Below are 19,619 nucleotides of genomic sequence, written 5' to 3' on the forward strand. Positions count from 1 at the left end.
TACTAACTAACGCACTGACAACATGTATACACGGTTTATAGGTCCGTGACTGCATGCATTCTCTGAGAAAAACTAACACTACGGAAGTCCTACTAAAAAAACGCAAAAAATATTAATTGAAGACTTCGAGTCGTCAGTTGTAAAAAATAAAAAACACATTACAGAGGGGATGTAACCTAGGGGAGCAACTTTCTGACATGCGCTCTTCCTAAGAACCGAAAATATATTGAATACACTATTTGCATGTGGGGTCGGGGTTACTACTTCAAGACCATTGAAACAATTTGTAGTAAAAAAAAGATGCATTTTGAGCATGTTTTATAACATTTTTTCTCTCCCATATTGAAATAAAGAGTAAACTAGTGCGGACGCTCGCCGGGTGCGCCCCCTCTAAATCCGCTAGTGCACTAAACCCTTACATTAAAGTTTCCACGGACCTATTAACCATATGGTTTAAAGGTCCATGATGTTTTGTACTAAAAAAATGACAGTCCGCACTTCATTCGATTCCGTAATATGTACAGAAGAAATCTTTCATGATAAATAATTTTTGAAGAAACGATATACCTAAGCCCTTGTAATTATCTTTTTGATCATTGTAATTTATGCTGAATGCCAATGTGCGTATTTAAAGCAGTATGAGATTATCGATATTGTTTAACATAATGAAGTATGTTTGAATAAACAATTTCTGTATTGAAAACGCTGAATATAATTAGTGTACCACTGTTAATAAATACAGTTTCAATACAGTATCAATAATGGGTAAGTATGGAAATAGCTTAAACGGATAATGATGTTGTAAATATACGGAACAGGAGTTTCAAGACTTTGGAAATTCGTTGGACCTGCTGCACCTGCCAACTGATAAGGTAAGACATTGTTAAGTCACAATTAAGTTACGTGGTGATTATGTTCCTAGTGCTCAAAAAAACTTACAGAAACCTGACAATATTTGAGTTTCACTCGTTCTGAAGGGACATACTATAAAATGTCGATTTCAAAACCATACCTTTTATTTTGGAAAGATGGTATATCTATGAATTATTGAAATAATATGTTGTTGATGTGTCCGTGTTCATGTACAAGTTAAGAACGATTTAACCAGGTTACCGTTTTCTTTTCGACCCCCCCCCTTCCCCCAACTCAACTCAACTCATCTTTATTTCCACCATTAACGGTGATATTCATATTATGTACAAATAGTTACTATGAAGGCATGATATCTATATACATGATATATGTGCATACACAAAAATTAGCATATTATATCAACATGCATATTGAGATTGTGTTTGTATCCTTTGCATCAAACTTAAGGTATAAGTCTTGTATCGAACACAATTATGCACTATTTACGAGACAGTTATAAATACATACAAACGATCGTCTCAAGAATTGTTATTGTTCATACGGTATGTCCATATGTTGGATTACTTCCAAAAAAAAAACGGTTGCTCTATAATAATGGTTGTTAAAATTGCCATTTTGTATGTATATGACTATCGTTTTGCAGGCAGAACTAACAGACGTGCGACCTTATCTTGCGCGTGTGTACTTATTTATACTCGCACTCGGGCCTTGCCCATTCGGCGAGTGCTCCGATACGATTGTCAGTCATTTTAGCTTTTTGGAACTTTCTTGCGCTCATCGTGTCGTATAATAAATGCAAAATGCAAGCAAATATTTTATGATCCGTCCATTCATGGCAGGGAGAGGCTGGCAGACAGACTGAAGAGATGGCTCGCGCTCCTCGACGTCGCTGTGTGATGTATGTTGTCGTCTGCGGCGTCCTGCTTTGGGCGATAACACGAACTGCGATCTGTACGTAAACGCAAATCGACCATTAATGGTGTTTATATAAAATGATAGAGTTCTTATTTAAACTTGAGTAACTTTGTATAGTTTGTAGAATATTGTTTCAATTAATGGTACATGTCAATTTTTGGGTTTAGCCGGGTTTTTAAATGGACAGGGGGTGCTGCCGAAAAAGGGACAGGGTGCTTAAGGAGAAAATGACGCATTGCATCATGGTCGTTATGAACTTACAAATTATGAATATTACAGATACTGTCTGGATCTGTGTTTAGAAAATTTGTATGTTTTTTCATATAAGATTAAATCACAACAAAATAAAAATTTAGTTACCTTAAGTAGATGTCTCTTTTCTACGATCAATTTTAGATGAAAGTAACGGAAGCCAAACCAGCTCCAGACGTCAACGTACCGCTGTACCCGTCGGAGAAAGAAAGTCAGGAAATATGCCAGCAAGTCCACGCCCAGCTGACATGGCGGCAGGTCAAACGGTACAGGAATAACTGTCTTCATACCTAAACCTTTGTATTCTCACAGTGTGAAACATTGTCATATATGGGTAAGGTTTATCTGGTGCCATAAAACATTACTTGTAAGCTGCCCTCGACAAGTAGAACATCCCTGCTGTTTTGGAGTAGGTCATGAATTTACTAGTAAGCTGCCCTCGACAAATAGAATATCCCTACTGTTTTGGAGTAGGTCATGACTTCACTAGTAAGCTGCCCTCTACAAGTAGAATATCCCTACTGTTTTGATGTAGGTCATGACTTTACTAGTAAGCTGTCTTCTACAAGTAGAATATCCCTACTGTTTTGTGGTAGGTCACGACTTTACTAGTAAGCTGCCCTATACAAGTAGAATATCCCTACTGTTTTGGTGTATGTCATGACTGTACTAGTAAGCTGCCCTCGACAAGTAGAATATCCGTATTGTTTTGGTGTAGGTCATGACTTTACTAGTAAGCTGCCCTATACAAGTAGAATATCCGTACAGTTTTGGTGTAGGTCATGACTTTACTAGTAAGCTGTCTTCTACAAGTAGAATATCCCTACTGTTTTGATGTAGGTCATGACTTTGCTAGTAAGCTGTCTTCTACAAGTAGAATATCCCTACTGTTTTGTGGTAGGTCACGACTTTACTAGTAAGCTGCCCTCTACAAGTAGAATATCCCTACTGTTTTTGTGTATGTCATGACTGTACTAGTAAGCTGCCATCGACAAGTAGAATATCCGTATCGTTTTGGTGTAGGTCATGACTTTACTAGTAAGCTGCCCTATACAAGTAGAATATCCGTACTGTTTTGGTGTAGGTCATGACTTTACTAGTAAGCTGCCCTCGACAAATAGAATATCACTACTGTTTTGTGTTAGGTCATGACTTTACAAGTAAGCTGCCCTCGACAAATAGAATATCACTACTGTTTAGTGTTAGGTCATGACTTTATTAGTGACAAGTAGACTATCCGTACTACGTATTTTGGGGTAGGTTATGACTTTACTAGTAGGATGACCTCGAAAAGCAATAAACCCTACTGTTTTGGCCTTTTTGTGTAGGCCATGCCTTAACTAGTGGGATGCGTTCGACCAGTAGAATATCCTTTCTGATTGGGGTCATAAGGTAAAAGGTCAAAGTAGTTGTGAACAAAACCTCGGCAGAATACTCGGAAAACGGTTTGACCCGGAAACATGAAACTTCAGTTTCAGTTTGTATTTAACGATTATAATATCCCTATGTATTTTATGCTAGATAGGTCAAAGGTTAAGGTCACGGTTAATGTTCGGAAAACCTTTCCACACAATAACAAGAAAATGCTTAAGTTTAGCCTGTCCTGAAGGTAACCCCTTTTGATTTTGGGATCACGTTGTTCAAAGGTAGTTGTCCAGATTTGTATATGCCTGTCCGAATGACGGGAGGCGCTGATGTTCGTCCGTCAGTCTGTTTTGTTTCTGATCAATAGCTAAATTTCTAAACGACTGAGCCCAGGTTTAACAAGAAGACAACCCCTTTTTATGTCGAGTAAAAGAAAGCACTGTGACATTTAGCATTAATATCGACCAAACCAGGATCTTCGAATTCCAAATGAAGATTATCAAGTAGTTGATTTTGGGGTCAAATGTCAAGGTCAAAGAGACCGAATAATAACTAAAAAGTATCCGAAAGCTATCTCTCGAAAAAAGATGAGGGGGGGGGGATGACAAATACAATTCTGTTGTGTTCATCAGAAAGCATACTGTTGGACATGTTTTGACAGGCAAATGTTGTCTTAATAAATTGTATGAAAACTTGCCCATATAAAACGTTTCATGCCGTGAACATTTATATGAAGGTTTTAGGTCTAACCCCCTGTATATAGTAAGAAATGTTTTGAAATGAAATATTAAAGCAAGATTTTAACTTTGACTTTTTCAACAGAATACCAGTTTAAGAACTCATCACACTTTTAAATGTATAAAATATACGTTGTTATTTTTCTTCAGGGTAATAGTGTGAGTGATGAAATGGCAGCTCGGAAGCATAAAGTAAATCAAGAATGCAGAGGTAACTTAACTTCAAAATACGAGAGCATTTACAGAGATGAACTTTACAAACGACTGCTCGTTAACAATAAGAAGAGGATAATATTCGGCGCTCTTCCAAAAGTTGCAAACACAAATTTCAGGCGGATTTTTCTTGGTATCGCTGGTATTGTGCCGAAAGAAAAGGTTTTTAACATTTCAGGGTATGAAGTCTATAACATACATGCCAGCAAACTCAACTTCCTTGATCAAGCACCCAAAAAGGATCGCAGAAGATTGCTAGACAAATACAAGAAGTTCACATTTGTTCGCGACCCATTGTCGAGACTTTTATCGGGTTACAGAAATAAGTTTTTTCACCCAAATTCGGTTAATCGTGAAGAGTTTTATAACTTTGTCAAAACGTATTACAAATTGCACCATGAACGCAAAACGATGCGTAAAATGAGAACCAATTTCATTAAAGGACCCATTACATTTAAAGAGTTCGTGACCTACATCTTAGATTGCTTTGAAACCAATGACTATGTTAATGAACACTTTGTGCCAGCTTACTTATTAATACAGCCATGTAGAGTCAAATACGACTATATAGGAAAATTTGAGACGATACATACAGACACACAACACATATTTACAGAACTTAATATTGACATTTCATTCCCTGGTCGTCAAGACAACTATTCTTCTGTTGCCACGGATACGTTAGTGTGGTCCTACTATGAACGACTTCCGGTGGCCATGTTGAAAGGATTGCTCGATGTTTTCATGCCAGACTTCATTCTGTTTGGATATAAAGTACCAGACTGGATTCACGACCGAATACGAAATGTCACCATTCACTAGCAAATTTAGATGTGCGTGTACCTGGCGGGTCTCGACAAAATATGTAGATTCCCTAATTAAGAGTACTATTTACAAACAATATCTCAAGGAAAATACCCTAATCCAACGTTTTAAAAAAAGCAGTTTTTCTGTGTTCATGTGAGAAGTGTGTGTGGGGAGGGGGCGGTGGGTGGTGGTCGCGTGTCGAGGTTAAGTCCCATACAAACCTTAAATCTGTAGTCACCCCTGCTAATGGTTATACAATTTGTACATAGTTGACGGAACAAATATATATCAAGGTATAACAAACAAAACAGACTCAGGCCAATGTTACTTATTTCAATATATAAACAAAACTTATTCTTATACATAATGTAATAAGATTAAAACGTACATTCAGAATTTCAGAACATGCATGTCATATAGTTTTTATCTTAGAATGCTATTCACAATGATTTTTATCACAGATAAGTTGGACGGTACTGCAATATCCACAACCTATAAACACACATAGAAATGATTCAATGGAATGTAAAACAAATGTCTATTTTAGAATAGATGCATTCAGTATATATTGGTGGTCAGTTCACTAAAATAACTTTGTACCGTTTTTGAGAGTGTTTTCACTGTTTTTTTCTAACCATCAACACCCATAATAGGGAGGTAACAACTAGAATGGTCGTAACCATTCTATAACTACCATGCGTATAAATTACAATGCTTGTTACTTATACAGTTTGCTGTTTATTGAACGTTGTCATTGAAAAGAAGTTTACATCACAATAAAGCTAATAGTTCCCCACAGTTGTGTAGTTTTGCTTCATTAAATTTACTGCATACTTGTAAATTAACGTATTGAGTGTTACCTAAAGGGTGTTAACTTACATTGGCATACAGTCAATAATAATAACAACAACGAATGAAGCATAAAACAAAAGCACCACGAGTTATATAAACATTTGTTAATGTGTCTATGTTATTTAAGAATTATACACTCAACAATGTAGTTTACACTGTATTGCATCATGGGCCTTGCTACACACATGAAATCTCATGTTGATGTCTTACAGTTTTGAGTTTAGGCCGGTTTAAATTTTTGCATGGTACTGATGACAATGATGACAACACTGGCTATCACATTAACTCATCTATATTTTAACTAGTTCAAATCCTCAAACATTGCCTTTAAATGGCCTCCTCAAACGGTTGACGTTTACAGAAGTATACAAAAATCCAGACGTTACATTTCTGAATACGTCGCCACAAGAAACTTGGCTGGGAATTTTATACACATTTTTTTTTGCATTTGTACTATTAATTAACGAAAAAAAACTCTCAAGAAAGTATAGTATTCAATTCTCATACAATGTTCTAAGTTATTTAACTGGTACTGAAAAAGGAAATATAATATAAAGAATAATGGATTTCAAAATGATGATGTGTCAAGTATAAGTTTATCAAATTATTTTGACAACGCATATGCAATGCATGTACAGTGTGCAGCTTGCACGTACAGTGTAATCGTACATGATTAAAATTCATATGATACCACTTTATCCGAAGGTCTTAAGCACAAGCTCATGTGTCCTTTAGATACTGCTCCAGTTGAAATCGTCAATTTCGATTTACGAAATAAGCATATTCTTCACTAAAATTGAAACAAAATTTCACCCATGGCTTCAAAATTTGCAACATCAATGGTCAGTACTTCAGAATTAACTCTTTAAATGACTTTGCCTGTTCCACTGAGGCCTAGTTTCCCTGTGTGCTGTTTCTGTGGACCATGTGTCGTACACCATAACAGGCTGCTTACGAAGCGTGCTGTGTTAGGGCGTAAAGTTGAGAGAAAGTGGGTGGGACAGGAGGACACATTGGCGAGGTGTGACCTTCACTGATACGATTATCGAGATGGAATGCCAGGACCACAGCCAACTCTATAGTCACCTCTTTATCGCCCTAAATTATATGTTGGCGTATAGTTGTTTGTCTCAAATAATGTATTAAACCACTTGTTCTTAAACTGACACAGAGTAGTTAGTAGTAGTATAGATGGTCCTCCGTAGTCAAATTTGCATAATGACATCATCAATTATAAATAGCCCTCCGTAGTCAAATTTGCATAATGGCTTTATCATTGAGATCTTGACAACATCCTCATATTTGGCGCTAATAAATTTGGTTTCGACCTAGCGTTTTGTATAATTAAGATTTAATCTATTTACATTAATAAAGGTGAAGTAGGTGTCTCGCCAGTCCAGCTTTTTTTAATTAACAGCGGATGACATGTTAATCATGTGAGTTTGATTGAGTAGCAGCAACGGCTGAAGAATCACAAAGCTTGTACTTTACGGGGACGGTCGGTCTTCATTAATCAAACACTTGATCTAGAGAAAAACACTTGAACTGTCAATGATCACTTAAAAACGTTCGCATGAATTCAGCACTTATGTTAAGAGCTCCTTTATATAAAGTCTTGACCCTTCGCGCCTATCATTGTAGTGAGATCAGTCATTAACACACAAAGAAGTCAACTTCAGAGGTAACTACATTTATTGTACATACCAATTTGAAAATAAATGAACAAAACCTTGTACAAAATTTTCAATAATCATTTTCTCAAGGAAATTCACTAAGATGTATGTTATAAATATGAGTATGTACTTGATAGTTTAAAAAAAAAAAAACATTGATAAGAGTAATGTAAATTCATCAGTAATAATGTTGGTTAAATGTTTGAAGCAATAAAACGTTATCTAGGTGACCATTTACAAAAGTCTTTGTTTATAAAATCTCCTATTGCTCAAATTCCGTCTGTCAGAAAAGACAGTTTCAGTCGGATGTCTCTACAGTGGCTGGAGTTGATGTCCAAACAAGATGGTATCACTATTCAACACGCTCTCAATGGCGGAGAAAAGACATTACCGGGAATACGGTACAAATTGGATGGCTACTGTGCCGAAACCAATACGGCTTACGAGTACCACGGTTGTGTCTTTCATGGTTGTCCCGTCTGTTACGCAGAGGACACAATTCACCCATTAACTAGCCGGTCAATGCGAGAACTCTACGTCATGACCCAGAAGAAAAAGACGTATATTGAGCGTCTAGGAATGACCTACAAATGTATTTGGGAACATGAATTTCAAAATCAACTCCATTCTGATCCGAAACTTCAACAATATGTGACCTCTTTGGACTTTACTGACCGACTGGATCCCCGAGATAGTTTCTTTGGTGGTAGAACCAATGCCAGTCGGCTTTACTATAAAACTACAGGTGATGAACAAATCAAGTACATCGATTTTACTTCACTCTATCCGTGGGTCAATAAATACTGTCAATACCCTGTAGGACACCCTGAAATAGTAACATCAAATTTCAAAACAATCAGTGACTACTTTGGTATTGCCAAAGTAAAAATACTACCGCCTAGAGGACTCTATCACCCAGTACTTCCTTACCGTTCAAATGGAAAACTCAAGTTCCCACTATGTAAAACATGCGCCGATACAGAAAACCAAAATGATTGCATCTGTTCGAAAGATGAAAGGGCGATAATTGGAACCTGGTGTACACCGGAACTTCAAACGGCTGTACAGCAAGGATACACAATCATTCAAATCTACGAAGTGTACCATTGGTCTGACACGACAAAATACAATCCCTCTTCACAAGATGGGGGTCTGTTTGCCAAGTACATCAACACCTTTCTCAAGTTCAAACAGGAGGCAAGCGGTCCTCCCGACTGGATCAAAACTGAGGAGGATGTCCTCAAATATATCAATGACTACTTTCAAAAGGAAGGCCTCTCGCTACAGAGTGATATGATCCTTAAAAATCCCGGATTGAGGGCGTTGGCCAAGTTGTGTCTCAATAGTTTCTGGGGTAAATTCGGACAACGTCTTAACATGCGACAAACACAGTTTTTCCACCAGTCGGAAGTGGACAAGTTTTTTCAAATATTCACTGATCCTATGAAACAACCGCAGAACTTTCACATCGTCGCTGAAGACACACTTCAAATGGAATGGACGTACAAGAATGACTGTCTACCTGTGGATAACAAAACCAACATTTATTTGGCCACATTCACGACCTGTTGGGCCAGACTTAAACTCTACAGTGTATTAGAAGATTTGGATCGTCGAGTAATCTACTTTGATACCGATTCTATTGTCTACGTGAGTCAACCCGGTCAGTACGATCCACCACTAGGTGATTATCTGGGTGAACTCACCGATGAGCTGAGTGAAGGTGAACACATTGTCGAGTTTGTGTCTGCAGGTCCAAAAAACTACGCATAAAAGACCAATACAAACAAAGAAACCTGTAAAGTGAGAGGTTTCACTTTACATTTTACAAACAGTCAAATGATCAACTTTGACAGTGTGAAACAGATAGTTACATGCCCAGAAGCGCTATCAGCAGTAACAGTAGTTAATCCGAGAAAAATATGTAGGGACAAAAGAAAACGAAAGCTCTACAATAGAAAAGAAGAAAAAACATACCAAATGGTATACACGAAACGTAGAAGAATAGACAACTTTGATACGGTACCTTATGGTTACTGAAAGTAATTAGTTTTGGATTGACCTTTGTTTAACATTGTAAATAAGATATGTACGTGACTATTTGTTTTTTATATGGTTTTGGCATGTTTTTGTACTGTTATTGAATAACCATTTTATTACCTGATTGTACATATCATATTTGATATTGTTTTACTGTGGCATGTCTTGTTTGAAATAAAAGAACATATACGATATTTCTCAGTTTTTTTTTTTTTTAGTCACTCAAATTAAACATTATAAGGGTCAGTTACAATGTACAAGGACCATCGTGGACAAATAAGACGTGTTTGAACAAACCATGAGCAGTAAACATGACCTGTCACATGAAGTACCGACACCACCACTCCAACCATTACCAACATCACCACCACAGAACAACAATATCCACCCCCACTCAGCGTCCAGTGAAATACCCTTACTTCCGTTCAAACCGTGTTCTAGTATGACTGTAGTGGGGCCAACCGGAAGTGGAAAAACTCGGTGGGTGAACCGGTTGCTACATCATCTTGATATGATGTATGGAACAGAGCCACCCCAGAAGATCATGTGGTGTTATGGAGTGTATCAGTCTCTTTACGATGAGATGGACAAGACTATACCCCATTTCGAACTTCATCCGGGACTTCCGACACAAACAGAAGTGGAAGAGTTTGCGAATGGAGACCATTGTTTGATTATCATAGACGATCTCATGCATCAGGTGGTTGAAAGTAAAGAGACACAGTTGCTGTTTACGCAAGGGTGTCATCATCGCCGTCTGAGTGTCATCTACTTGTCCCAAAATATTTTTCAACAAGGTAAATCAGCCAGAACAATCGCTTTAAATAGTTGGTATACTGTGCTGTTCAAAAATGTACGGGGTACGTCTCAGATAATGACCTTGGGACGTCAATTGTTTCCAGGTAAAGCCAATGCCTTATTGGAAGCTTATCAAGACGCAACAAATGACGTCTTTGGTTATTTAGTTTTGGACTTAACGCCAATGGGTCAAGATAAGTATAGAATGAGAACAAAGGTGTTCCCCCGCGAGAACCCTATAATCTACACACTATTATAAGGGGAATAGAGCACTTTACCATTAAAGATGAGTCGACTTGTCAAAAAACATTGGAGCTACTTACAGCTTCTGATGAATACCTCGTCCAAACAGCAACGAAAAGTACTGTTGGATACCATTACCAACGATCAGTTGCGAGCGTTGACCCAGGTCGTGGTAAATTTGCTTGGAAGTATTCTCCCTATCACACCGTCACAAAAACAGAAGCTTAAGAAACACAAAAACATTATTCGCCGAATTGGAGATACGAAGCTTGGTAGTAAGAAGAAAAAAGAACTACTGTGTAGACAAAGTGCGCTTATTGCTCAACTGTTGAAATCTGTGGAACCCGCCCTACGGGACCTTATAAAATGAAATTTATACAAAAATCAGTGCTGTTAAGTTACGACAAATACCAAAGGTTACTGAACCGTCCTATCACAACCCCTACATCACAGACAGGAGGAGTAGCTGAGATTGAAACCATGGAACATGTAGAAACATCAAAGGACTCTGGCTTGACCATTTCAGAAATCTTAGAAGTGATACCAAAACGGTATCGGTCTAAAGTAGAAGCGATACTGACCTTTACGTCACGAGATCCAAATGACACAATAGGGTGGAATTCAAAGGGAGAACTTATTTATAAAGGGTCCACAATTCTTGGATCTCATATAGTCGACTTGCTGAAAGACACACAGTATCAACACAAAAGTTACACGCCCGTCGGTGCCACACAATTTTACCAGGGACTGAAAGAATTACATATACCCGTCACTCTCATTGTTAAAAGTGATATAACATTGCGACCCCCAGGACGCCCAGTTGAAAAGAAAGAAAGACAACCTAGAAAAAAGTGGATACATGTATAATGAATTGGAAAGACTATTTAGCCACCATCTACTTCAACCCCAACCATCCTGCCAGTTTTTCGGGACCAGACAAAATCTATGAGGTCGTTAAATCAGAGTCCAAATATAAAATTGGGCGTTACAGAATCCGAAAATGGTTACAAGACCAAGAAGCTTACTCACTCACTCGAGGGGCGAGACGACATTTTCAAAGATCAAGAGTTATTGTGAATGGGATAGATAGCATGTGGGATATGGATTTAATGGATATGGTTTCATTGTCCAAAGAAAACGATAATTTCAAGTACGTACTCGTGGTTATAGATATCTTTTCTAGGTACACTTGGTGTCAACCATTAAAAGTGAAAACAGGGACGGAAGTGATTCGAGCCTTAACAAAAATATTAAATGGAGATAGAAAGCCAAATACCATACGGACCGACAAAGGGAGCGAGTTTAAAAACACACAAGTATCTAAGTTTTTAAAAGGACTGAATATAAACCATATTGTGACACAAAATGAAACCAAAGCCAACTACGCGGAACGGGTCATCAAAACCATTAAGCACAAACTGTTTAGATACATGTTAAAAACAAGAAAAAAGGAGTATATGAACAAGTTACAGGACTTTGTCTATAGTTACAATCACACCGTGCATAGAAGTCTGGGCAAAAACCCAGCGTCTCTTGGTAAAGACAACGAAAGTGAAAGTAGACTACAACAATACCTACTAAGACAAAAAGGTCAAAAGAAAAATGTAATGAAAGAGGTAAAGAAGAAGATAAAAAGAAAAATAGGATATAAGTATAAATTAGGTCAAACGGTACGTATTTCCCACGTCAGAGGAATGTTTGATCGAGAATATTCCCAAAAGTGGACAGGGGAACTCTTTAAAGTCAAGTCACGATATAAAAGAGAGGGAATACCTGTTTATACACTCGAGGCTTGGGATGGTGAGAGTATAAATGGAACTTTTTATGAACCAGAGTTACAAGCGGTAAACATCAATGAAACCACTGAGTATCATATCGAGAAAGTGCTGAAAAAGCGAACGCGTTACAAACAAAAGGAAGTCTTAGTGCGTTGGTTACACTGGCCAGAGAAATACGATTCGTGGATTCTAGCAAAGGATGTGACAGATTATAGTTTATAAGGGTTGAGGACGGTCTTGATTTTTTATACCATAATCATGACGACCAATGCTCTTATTATGGATTGTTTGGAAGAAGGCGAGGAAAGGGTGAAAGGCACTTTTAATGTCATGAAAGGAATAGGAATTGTACTGATTGCCTTAGTATGTGTCATACCGGGTATTGTGATGATAAGTGTGTCTGTCTCACATCACCCCCTAGACTATGAAATCAAACCCATAGATCTCAACCATACATCGTGTCTGTATGTAAAACAATACCACCTTCAGGAGAATGTGTACGGAACCCTATGTAACCAAAACGGACTGATATTTCTGGACATTCGACGCTTTTTGAACGGAACTGCCACACCTATAGGAATTCAATTGGAATTACAACAATGGCTCGCACTAAAACAGTTGACTCCACTCATCGACGAAGCCATATCCGAAGCGCGTACCTATTGGAAAACGCTGAAATCGTATAAGGGGCGCTAGGTTGACACTACTGATAATCACCATGGAAAGTCACTACCTGTTTCTGTCTAGTCAAGATTCTAAAGAACAATACCCGGCTAATACTGCTACCGATTTTACTATAGAATTACCTAAAGTGTATAACTTGGAAGGACGCTGGGAATGTGCCTTGGTAGAAATTGACCCTGGCGTCAATGCAAACACATTGTACGTATGTACCGATCTTTGTCAAGAATCTTATGTAGAAAACACAATGGCTCCCATATTGCGACGATTAAGTAATATTAAAAAAGGAAAGAAACAGTTTGAATATTCTGTACCCTTCTATGTAGAGGTTAAGAAAACACAAGTCGATCGAATTCGAATCTTTATAAGGGGAGGAATAGACACGAACAATACTATCACGCGTTGTGTTCTTCATTTACGACGATGGATGTAAACAAGTGGACACAGCATTTCAAAAGTATGGCTGAAGGAAAGCTTAGACCTAATTATAAGGGACAGTACATTGTGGGAAAGGAACAGTCTGGTGGTACTGTAAGAGAACCTACAATACAATTTGTCACACCCATTGCCCAAGCGGTAGAATTAGCCAAGTCGGAACTTAAAGAAGTTTATAAGGGCAGGTCAGAAAAAACTCAAGACACGAAGATCAAGACAGGAACTAAACGTCCTGTAAAGTCGAAGATAAAAAATACTAAAAAACGTTCCAAGATACACTTTAAAGATCAACTGTCCTAATGGAAAACATTCACGGTGACAATTTAGCTTTATTTCAAAACCCTGAGGTCCACGTGGGGTCACAAAAAACGGAATGGCTTATCTATAGACCTATAAATCAACTGACTGAAGGTGCCGCTATCGAATTCAATGTGCCGGGGACATCCACGAGCTATATAGATTTGGCTAATACCTTGCTACATGTAAACTTTAACATTGTTAAGGCCAATGGTGAGGTCTTAGAAGTAAACGAGAAAGTGGGCGTGACCAACAACATTTTACATTCTATGTTTTCCCAAATCGATCTTCATATTCAACAACACCCTACCAGCGAAGTGGGTAATAATTATGCTTACAAGGCTTACTTGGATACGTTATTGGGTACGCCGACCAAACACGACTTAGATTGTATAGGATTCATCAAAGACGATAATGATTGGCCCGATGACACTGATCCTTCGGGAGGAAATACAGGATTGTATATGAGGTCTTTTTGGACGGTACAAAGTAAAACGGTTGATGTCATAGGTCATCTACAGGTAGACATGTGTCAACAAGACCGTCTTCTCTTAAATGGAGCACCAGTCAACGTCAAATTATGGCAGAGTAAGGACCCCTTTCGTTTAGCCGCTGCCCCGGACACCGAAGCTTACAAATTAGTAATTCGTGACGCTGCTTTAAAAGTGGCAATGGTAAAAGTTGACCCTGAATTGATTATCGGGCAAGCCAAAACACTTAAGAACTCAGAGGCTCTATATCCCTATACCAGATCCGTCGTCAAGACCTTTGCGGTGCCGAGTGGACAATACTCCTTTATTACCGATGACCTATTTCAGGGTGAGGTTCCAAGACAATTGATTGTAGGATTAGTGTCTTCCTCGGCCATACACGGAAAGTACACAAAGAATCCATTTAACTTTCAACACTTTAACTGTAACTATGTGGGGTTCTTTGTTGATGGACAGTCAACCCCTTCTTCGCCGTTACAACCCAATTATAACAGCGATACCTACGTAGACGCTTTTAAGAGACTGTATAGCGATAGGATTCAACGTGTTACTCACTTGACTAGAAGAGATTTCAAGTCAGGAAGCTGCTTATATGTGTTTAACCCCGAGGGGGATTTGAATGATCGATCGTCTCAGAGAGCTCATACACGTTTAGAACTTAAATTTTCCGAAGGTCTACCTGAAACGTGTACAGTCATTGTCTACGCCAAGTTTCCAGCACTCTTGAAAATTGATGCCAGTAGAAACGTTACGTTGGAATCATGAACTCGTCAGAGATAAATTATCGCTTAAGACACGTGAACCAGTTTGGCGGTGTGAGACCGGCTGACAAACTTCCAAGTAAGATCAAGAGGAGACCAAGAGCGTATATTGTGAACACGGACAAAAGTCATCAACCAGGTCGACATTGGGTCGCCTTCTACTTTCCCTCGAGAGGACCTGCTGAGTTTTTTGATTCCATGGGACGCCCTCCTGATTTTTATCACAAACGTTTTAAAAACGTATTACTAAACAATTATATCTACAATGATAAACGTCTTCAACAGTACGGAACAAGGACCTGTGGACATTTTTGTTTGTATTATGTCATTCTTAGATGTCGTGGATGGAGTATGAGACGGATTGTTAATACGTTTGACTTTGTGAACTTGAACTATAATGAACGAATTGTAAATAATATATGCTAATGTGTTTTAAAATAAAATTGTAAAACTTTTATTGGTTTGTTTTCTTTTTCACAACAAGAAGAATTGGTTTTATATTTTATTGACCCCGCTCAACACAGTACGCCAGGGATTAGGGTAGTCCCCCGAACGTACTTTACAATAATGGTAGTTCAATAAGAACAGGTATACAAACATTGTACATTTGTTTATCAGTTTTAATCCCCGTCATCAAGACGGAACCACTATGGAAGCATGTAAAATGTACAGAGTCTTTGACAAACATGACAGCTGGAAACCGTTCAGGTTCGTAACTTCCACTATAGTAGTTCACAATCTGTGTTAAATTTAACGAGCCTTCCAGTTTGAACGAGGTAGATATGGTGGTGACTTTAATATGTGTTAACTTAACACACCAGCCCGCCTTTTGTAAAAGTCGAGCATAACGTCTAAGACGCCGCTTAGCTTCTTGAAGTGTTGAGACTTTTCCATTGACTATCATTTTTCCGTTGGGGAATAACATACAATGGCCACCGACTTTCTTGTGTTTCCACTGAACTCCGGAAAATAATCTTGGATTGTAGACCATATTACAATTACGTAATGTAAGGTCTTTTAAATCGATGTTACACTGTAAGTCGGCACATACAACAACGTTGTTAATCATCCTCCTTCAGATCTCGTTTTATCGCAAAAATAATGATCAAAGAGGAGTACAAATTGTTCCGCTGCTTCTCTAGCTTCCCGTCGTCTTTCATGTAATGTTAGCCACCAGCCCACTTCATCTACTAAACGGTATACCATCCACAAGAGTCCGAACATAATGAGCGTGTGGTCGTCCAAATCAGTGTTTATATCCAGTGTGTTACAATTGTTCAACAGCATACGTCTTCCGCACTACTACTCGGGCTTGTGTTTGTCTGTCTCACAAACATATTTGGTGTTATTTTACTTTTAAAGCGAAAACCACACTGACCAAGCAAACTCCGTTTCGGAACACCCACCATCTTCAAATATTGACAGTCTGGAGACCATTTTTCATGTTCGTTTAAAGCGTTGTCGCTTTTATCCCAGTCTTTCAATTTAATGTCACATCGAAAACAAATCACCCGATCCGAAAGTCCGGTATAATAAAACCCGGCTTTAGCCAATTCGTACTTGTCAGGAACCATCTGTGGCGGATAGGTGTCAAAGGTTCGTAATCTATTCTCGTAATATTCCATTCCAAAAACTCCGGCTAGCGATGAATCTGATGAGTTCATGTTTTCAAAGTGAAGATCGACTCCAAAATGAGACTGTTAAGCGAGACACACTCCTATATACAAGGAATTTTAAGTCACGTGATGTCTATTAATAGAGTATGAAAGTAAATTCTGTTTTTAGACAGACATGTTCTAACGTGTCCATTTATCTGTCACGTGATGTTTATTTTTGGTGAATGAGTTTATTTCTATTTATAGACAGACACGTTCAAACCTGTCCATGTATCTGTTACTCAGGACTAATGGTTGTGAAAATCACAAGGATTACACTCGGAACATTTCAAAGCCCCCAACTGGTTCATGTGGTCACTCTGTAGGTAACAGGGGACCACCCCGTCTAGTTCTGGTAGCGTCCGGCCTACTTCAGGAATCAGTTCCTTTAAACGCTGGTACTCTCCAGGTCTCAAACAAAGACCTTTCTTGGTAGGGACCACTTCGTTCTCGGGTTTCCAAAACTGTCTGATGTCCACACATACGCTTCCCGCTCCTATACATATGTACACATTTCCTCCTAGATGAGTTTTATAGCCGTCGTTGTTTCGAAGTCCCTGATCCACATACTCTATAGCATCGACCAAATTCTTCCATCGCATCAAGGTGAGACTGATCCCCTTCTTTGTCGGTTGGCCATTCTCCCACTCTCGAAGATCAACCCTGAGCTCCCCTTTCCACTCTTTTACTTCAATGTATCGACAGTTTCCCAATTGAAATTTCATTTTGTCGTACAAGAGGCAACACTTTTGTGACTGTTGAAACATTGTGTTTTATACACAGCAACCCACTCTCATTGGTCTAATATTTTATTTCTGATTGGTTGTCTGTATATAGAATTAAGTCATCTTCTATTTATAGTTTGTTCAAACTTGTACTCCACCACCGTCACAGGTAAAAATATATTTGATAGTTATGGATCCCTATAGAGGGACCTTATCCCTAAAAAGGGTAAATGCCTGCGAGAGGCTTGCTTTGTCTACTTTATTGGATACGCTGAAACAACAAAATCCTTTTTCTTATTGCAAATCACCCTGACTTTGTTTGTAAGGGTTTTGGCATACCCTAAAACGCCAATGTTAGACTTCATGTCTTTTTCTAAAACGAATTTATTTGATGTTAGTTTTACTCTATCTGGATCATTGAAACATTGTCGAATACAAAACATCATGATGTCCTTATTCAAAAAGACAGAGGCGTCGGTATTCTTCACCAAATGTTTTTGAGTAACGTGAGCTGATATGCACCCTTTCATGATGAAGAGCAGCAAAATAATATAGCAAACTATTTAATGAAAAGACTAACTGACCATTGCATTTTCATTGGTTCCCGCCAAATATGAGGATGTTATCAAGATCACTGTCGTGTTATAACTCACATGATTAACATTAATACTTGGGCGACCCCTACTTTATTGATACATTAAATCAGTCCCCGTAAAGATTTTTCATTCATTGCTGCTATTCAATATCATCCGCTCAAAAGAGTTGGACTGGCGTGACCCCTACTTTATTGTGGACTGGCGTGACCCCTACTATTGACTACACAGGGCTATTTATAACTGATGATGTCATTATGCAAATTTGACTACGGAGGACCATCTATACTACTGTAGTTATCTATTGAAATTATATTTATCGTTTATAGTAAGAAATATTAATGCAAACGTATACATATTTATATGTAGCATAGAACAGTAGAACAATAAACAGTACATAAAAATGCATTCCACATAGCTTTCATTCTACAAATAATTATACAGAAGTTAGATGACACAAAACTAAAACTCTATCAACAGGATATAATGCAGCAACAGCCTGGTAGAAGACCTTCAATGATTCTACACAAGATAGACGACGTCATATACAGATCAAGATAACCTCAAGCATGAGCAAGGTCATAGAGGAGAGTAAAAGGGGACCTGAGGGCTACCATCAAGCCTCATGCACTCACATGTACAGCCAGTTCATGGCCTTGGTGGTCAACTTCCAGGAAAGCGGCAAAGACAATGAGCCCAGTTTCTATATAGGCTTTCGAAGATGTGAAGACAATATAAGAGAGGCCAAAAGTCTTCAGGAGATGTTACCTTGGCCTGAGATGAAAGTCAGTTTCCAAGCTAACACCCAAGCTGAACATGTGCTGTCTGACTGAAACTTCAGGATCGGTAGACCTACCAAGGCACTGTTGGCGACGGAAAGGGAAACATACACTATAAAACTGCAGACTGAAATCAATTATCATTGTGAAAACTAGCTGTTAACGCAGTGCCGTAGCCAGACTTAAAAAAAACACCGAGACATAACGGTCTTGAGGGTCCGGGGGCAATTTTAGACAAAACAAATGTGCATTTAGAAGAAATTTACTGTCACAATCATATGAGACTTTGTTACCAATACCATAAACCTACTTCTAAACGTCTCACGTATCGTCACTTTACATAATCAATAAGTCAACATTAAACGGTATGGTACCGTAGTTTGTAGAGTTTATTCTATTACATCTAATATTCAGTTCTTTTTTTTTCAAATATAGACATTCCGCCTCAATGGTTTGTGTACATTGAGCCAAATGAAGAAAGTCGAAAAGAGTTATACAGCCTATAGAAATTGTTATATGCCCAAAAGAACACCGAGGCAGCTGCCTCGGTGTGCCTCAGTGTAGCTTCGGCACTGAAACTTAAACTATTGTGACAAGGGGCATGAGGTCCACGTCATGGCAGCGTCAGCATAGTGATGACATGGAAATTCTCAATG

The 19,619-nt window shown here is 38.4% G+C and overlaps 2 protein-coding genes across 3 annotated transcripts; both read left to right on the top strand.

Annotated features, from left to right (window-relative positions):
* Positions 1-696: 696 nt before the first annotated feature.
* Positions 697-5,948, top strand: LOC128209724 (carbohydrate sulfotransferase 14-like). 2 transcript variants are annotated; one of them, XM_052913899.1, is made up of 5 exons: positions 697-872; positions 1,713-1,824; positions 2,185-2,306; positions 4,293-4,353; positions 4,534-5,948. In XM_052913899.1, exons 2-5 carry the CDS (start codon positions 1,740-1,742, stop codon positions 5,175-5,177), a joined length of 912 nt encoding a protein of 303 aa, XP_052769859.1. In that variant the 5' UTR covers positions 697-872; positions 1,713-1,739; the 3' UTR covers positions 5,178-5,948. The 2 variants fall into 2 exon arrangements, with proteins under 2 accessions (XP_052769859.1, XP_052769858.1); XM_052913898.1 differs by having other exon boundaries at positions 698-872; positions 4,293-5,948.
* A 1,734-nt stretch (positions 5,949-7,682) lies between these two features.
* Positions 7,683-9,921, top strand: LOC128209869 (uncharacterized). The gene is made up of 2 exons (XM_052914126.1): positions 7,683-7,695; positions 7,975-9,921. The coding sequence occupies exon 2, from the start codon at positions 7,994-7,996 to the stop codon at positions 9,458-9,460; it is 1,467 nt and encodes a 488-aa protein (XP_052770086.1). The 5' UTR covers positions 7,683-7,695; positions 7,975-7,993; the 3' UTR covers positions 9,461-9,921.
* The last annotated feature ends 9,698 nt before the right edge of the window (positions 9,922-19,619 follow it).

This window comes from Mya arenaria, chromosome 11, assembly GCF_026914265.1.
Source record: "Mya arenaria isolate MELC-2E11 chromosome 11, ASM2691426v1".
NCBI classification, from domain to species: domain Eukaryota; kingdom Metazoa; phylum Mollusca; class Bivalvia; order Myida; family Myidae; genus Mya; species Mya arenaria.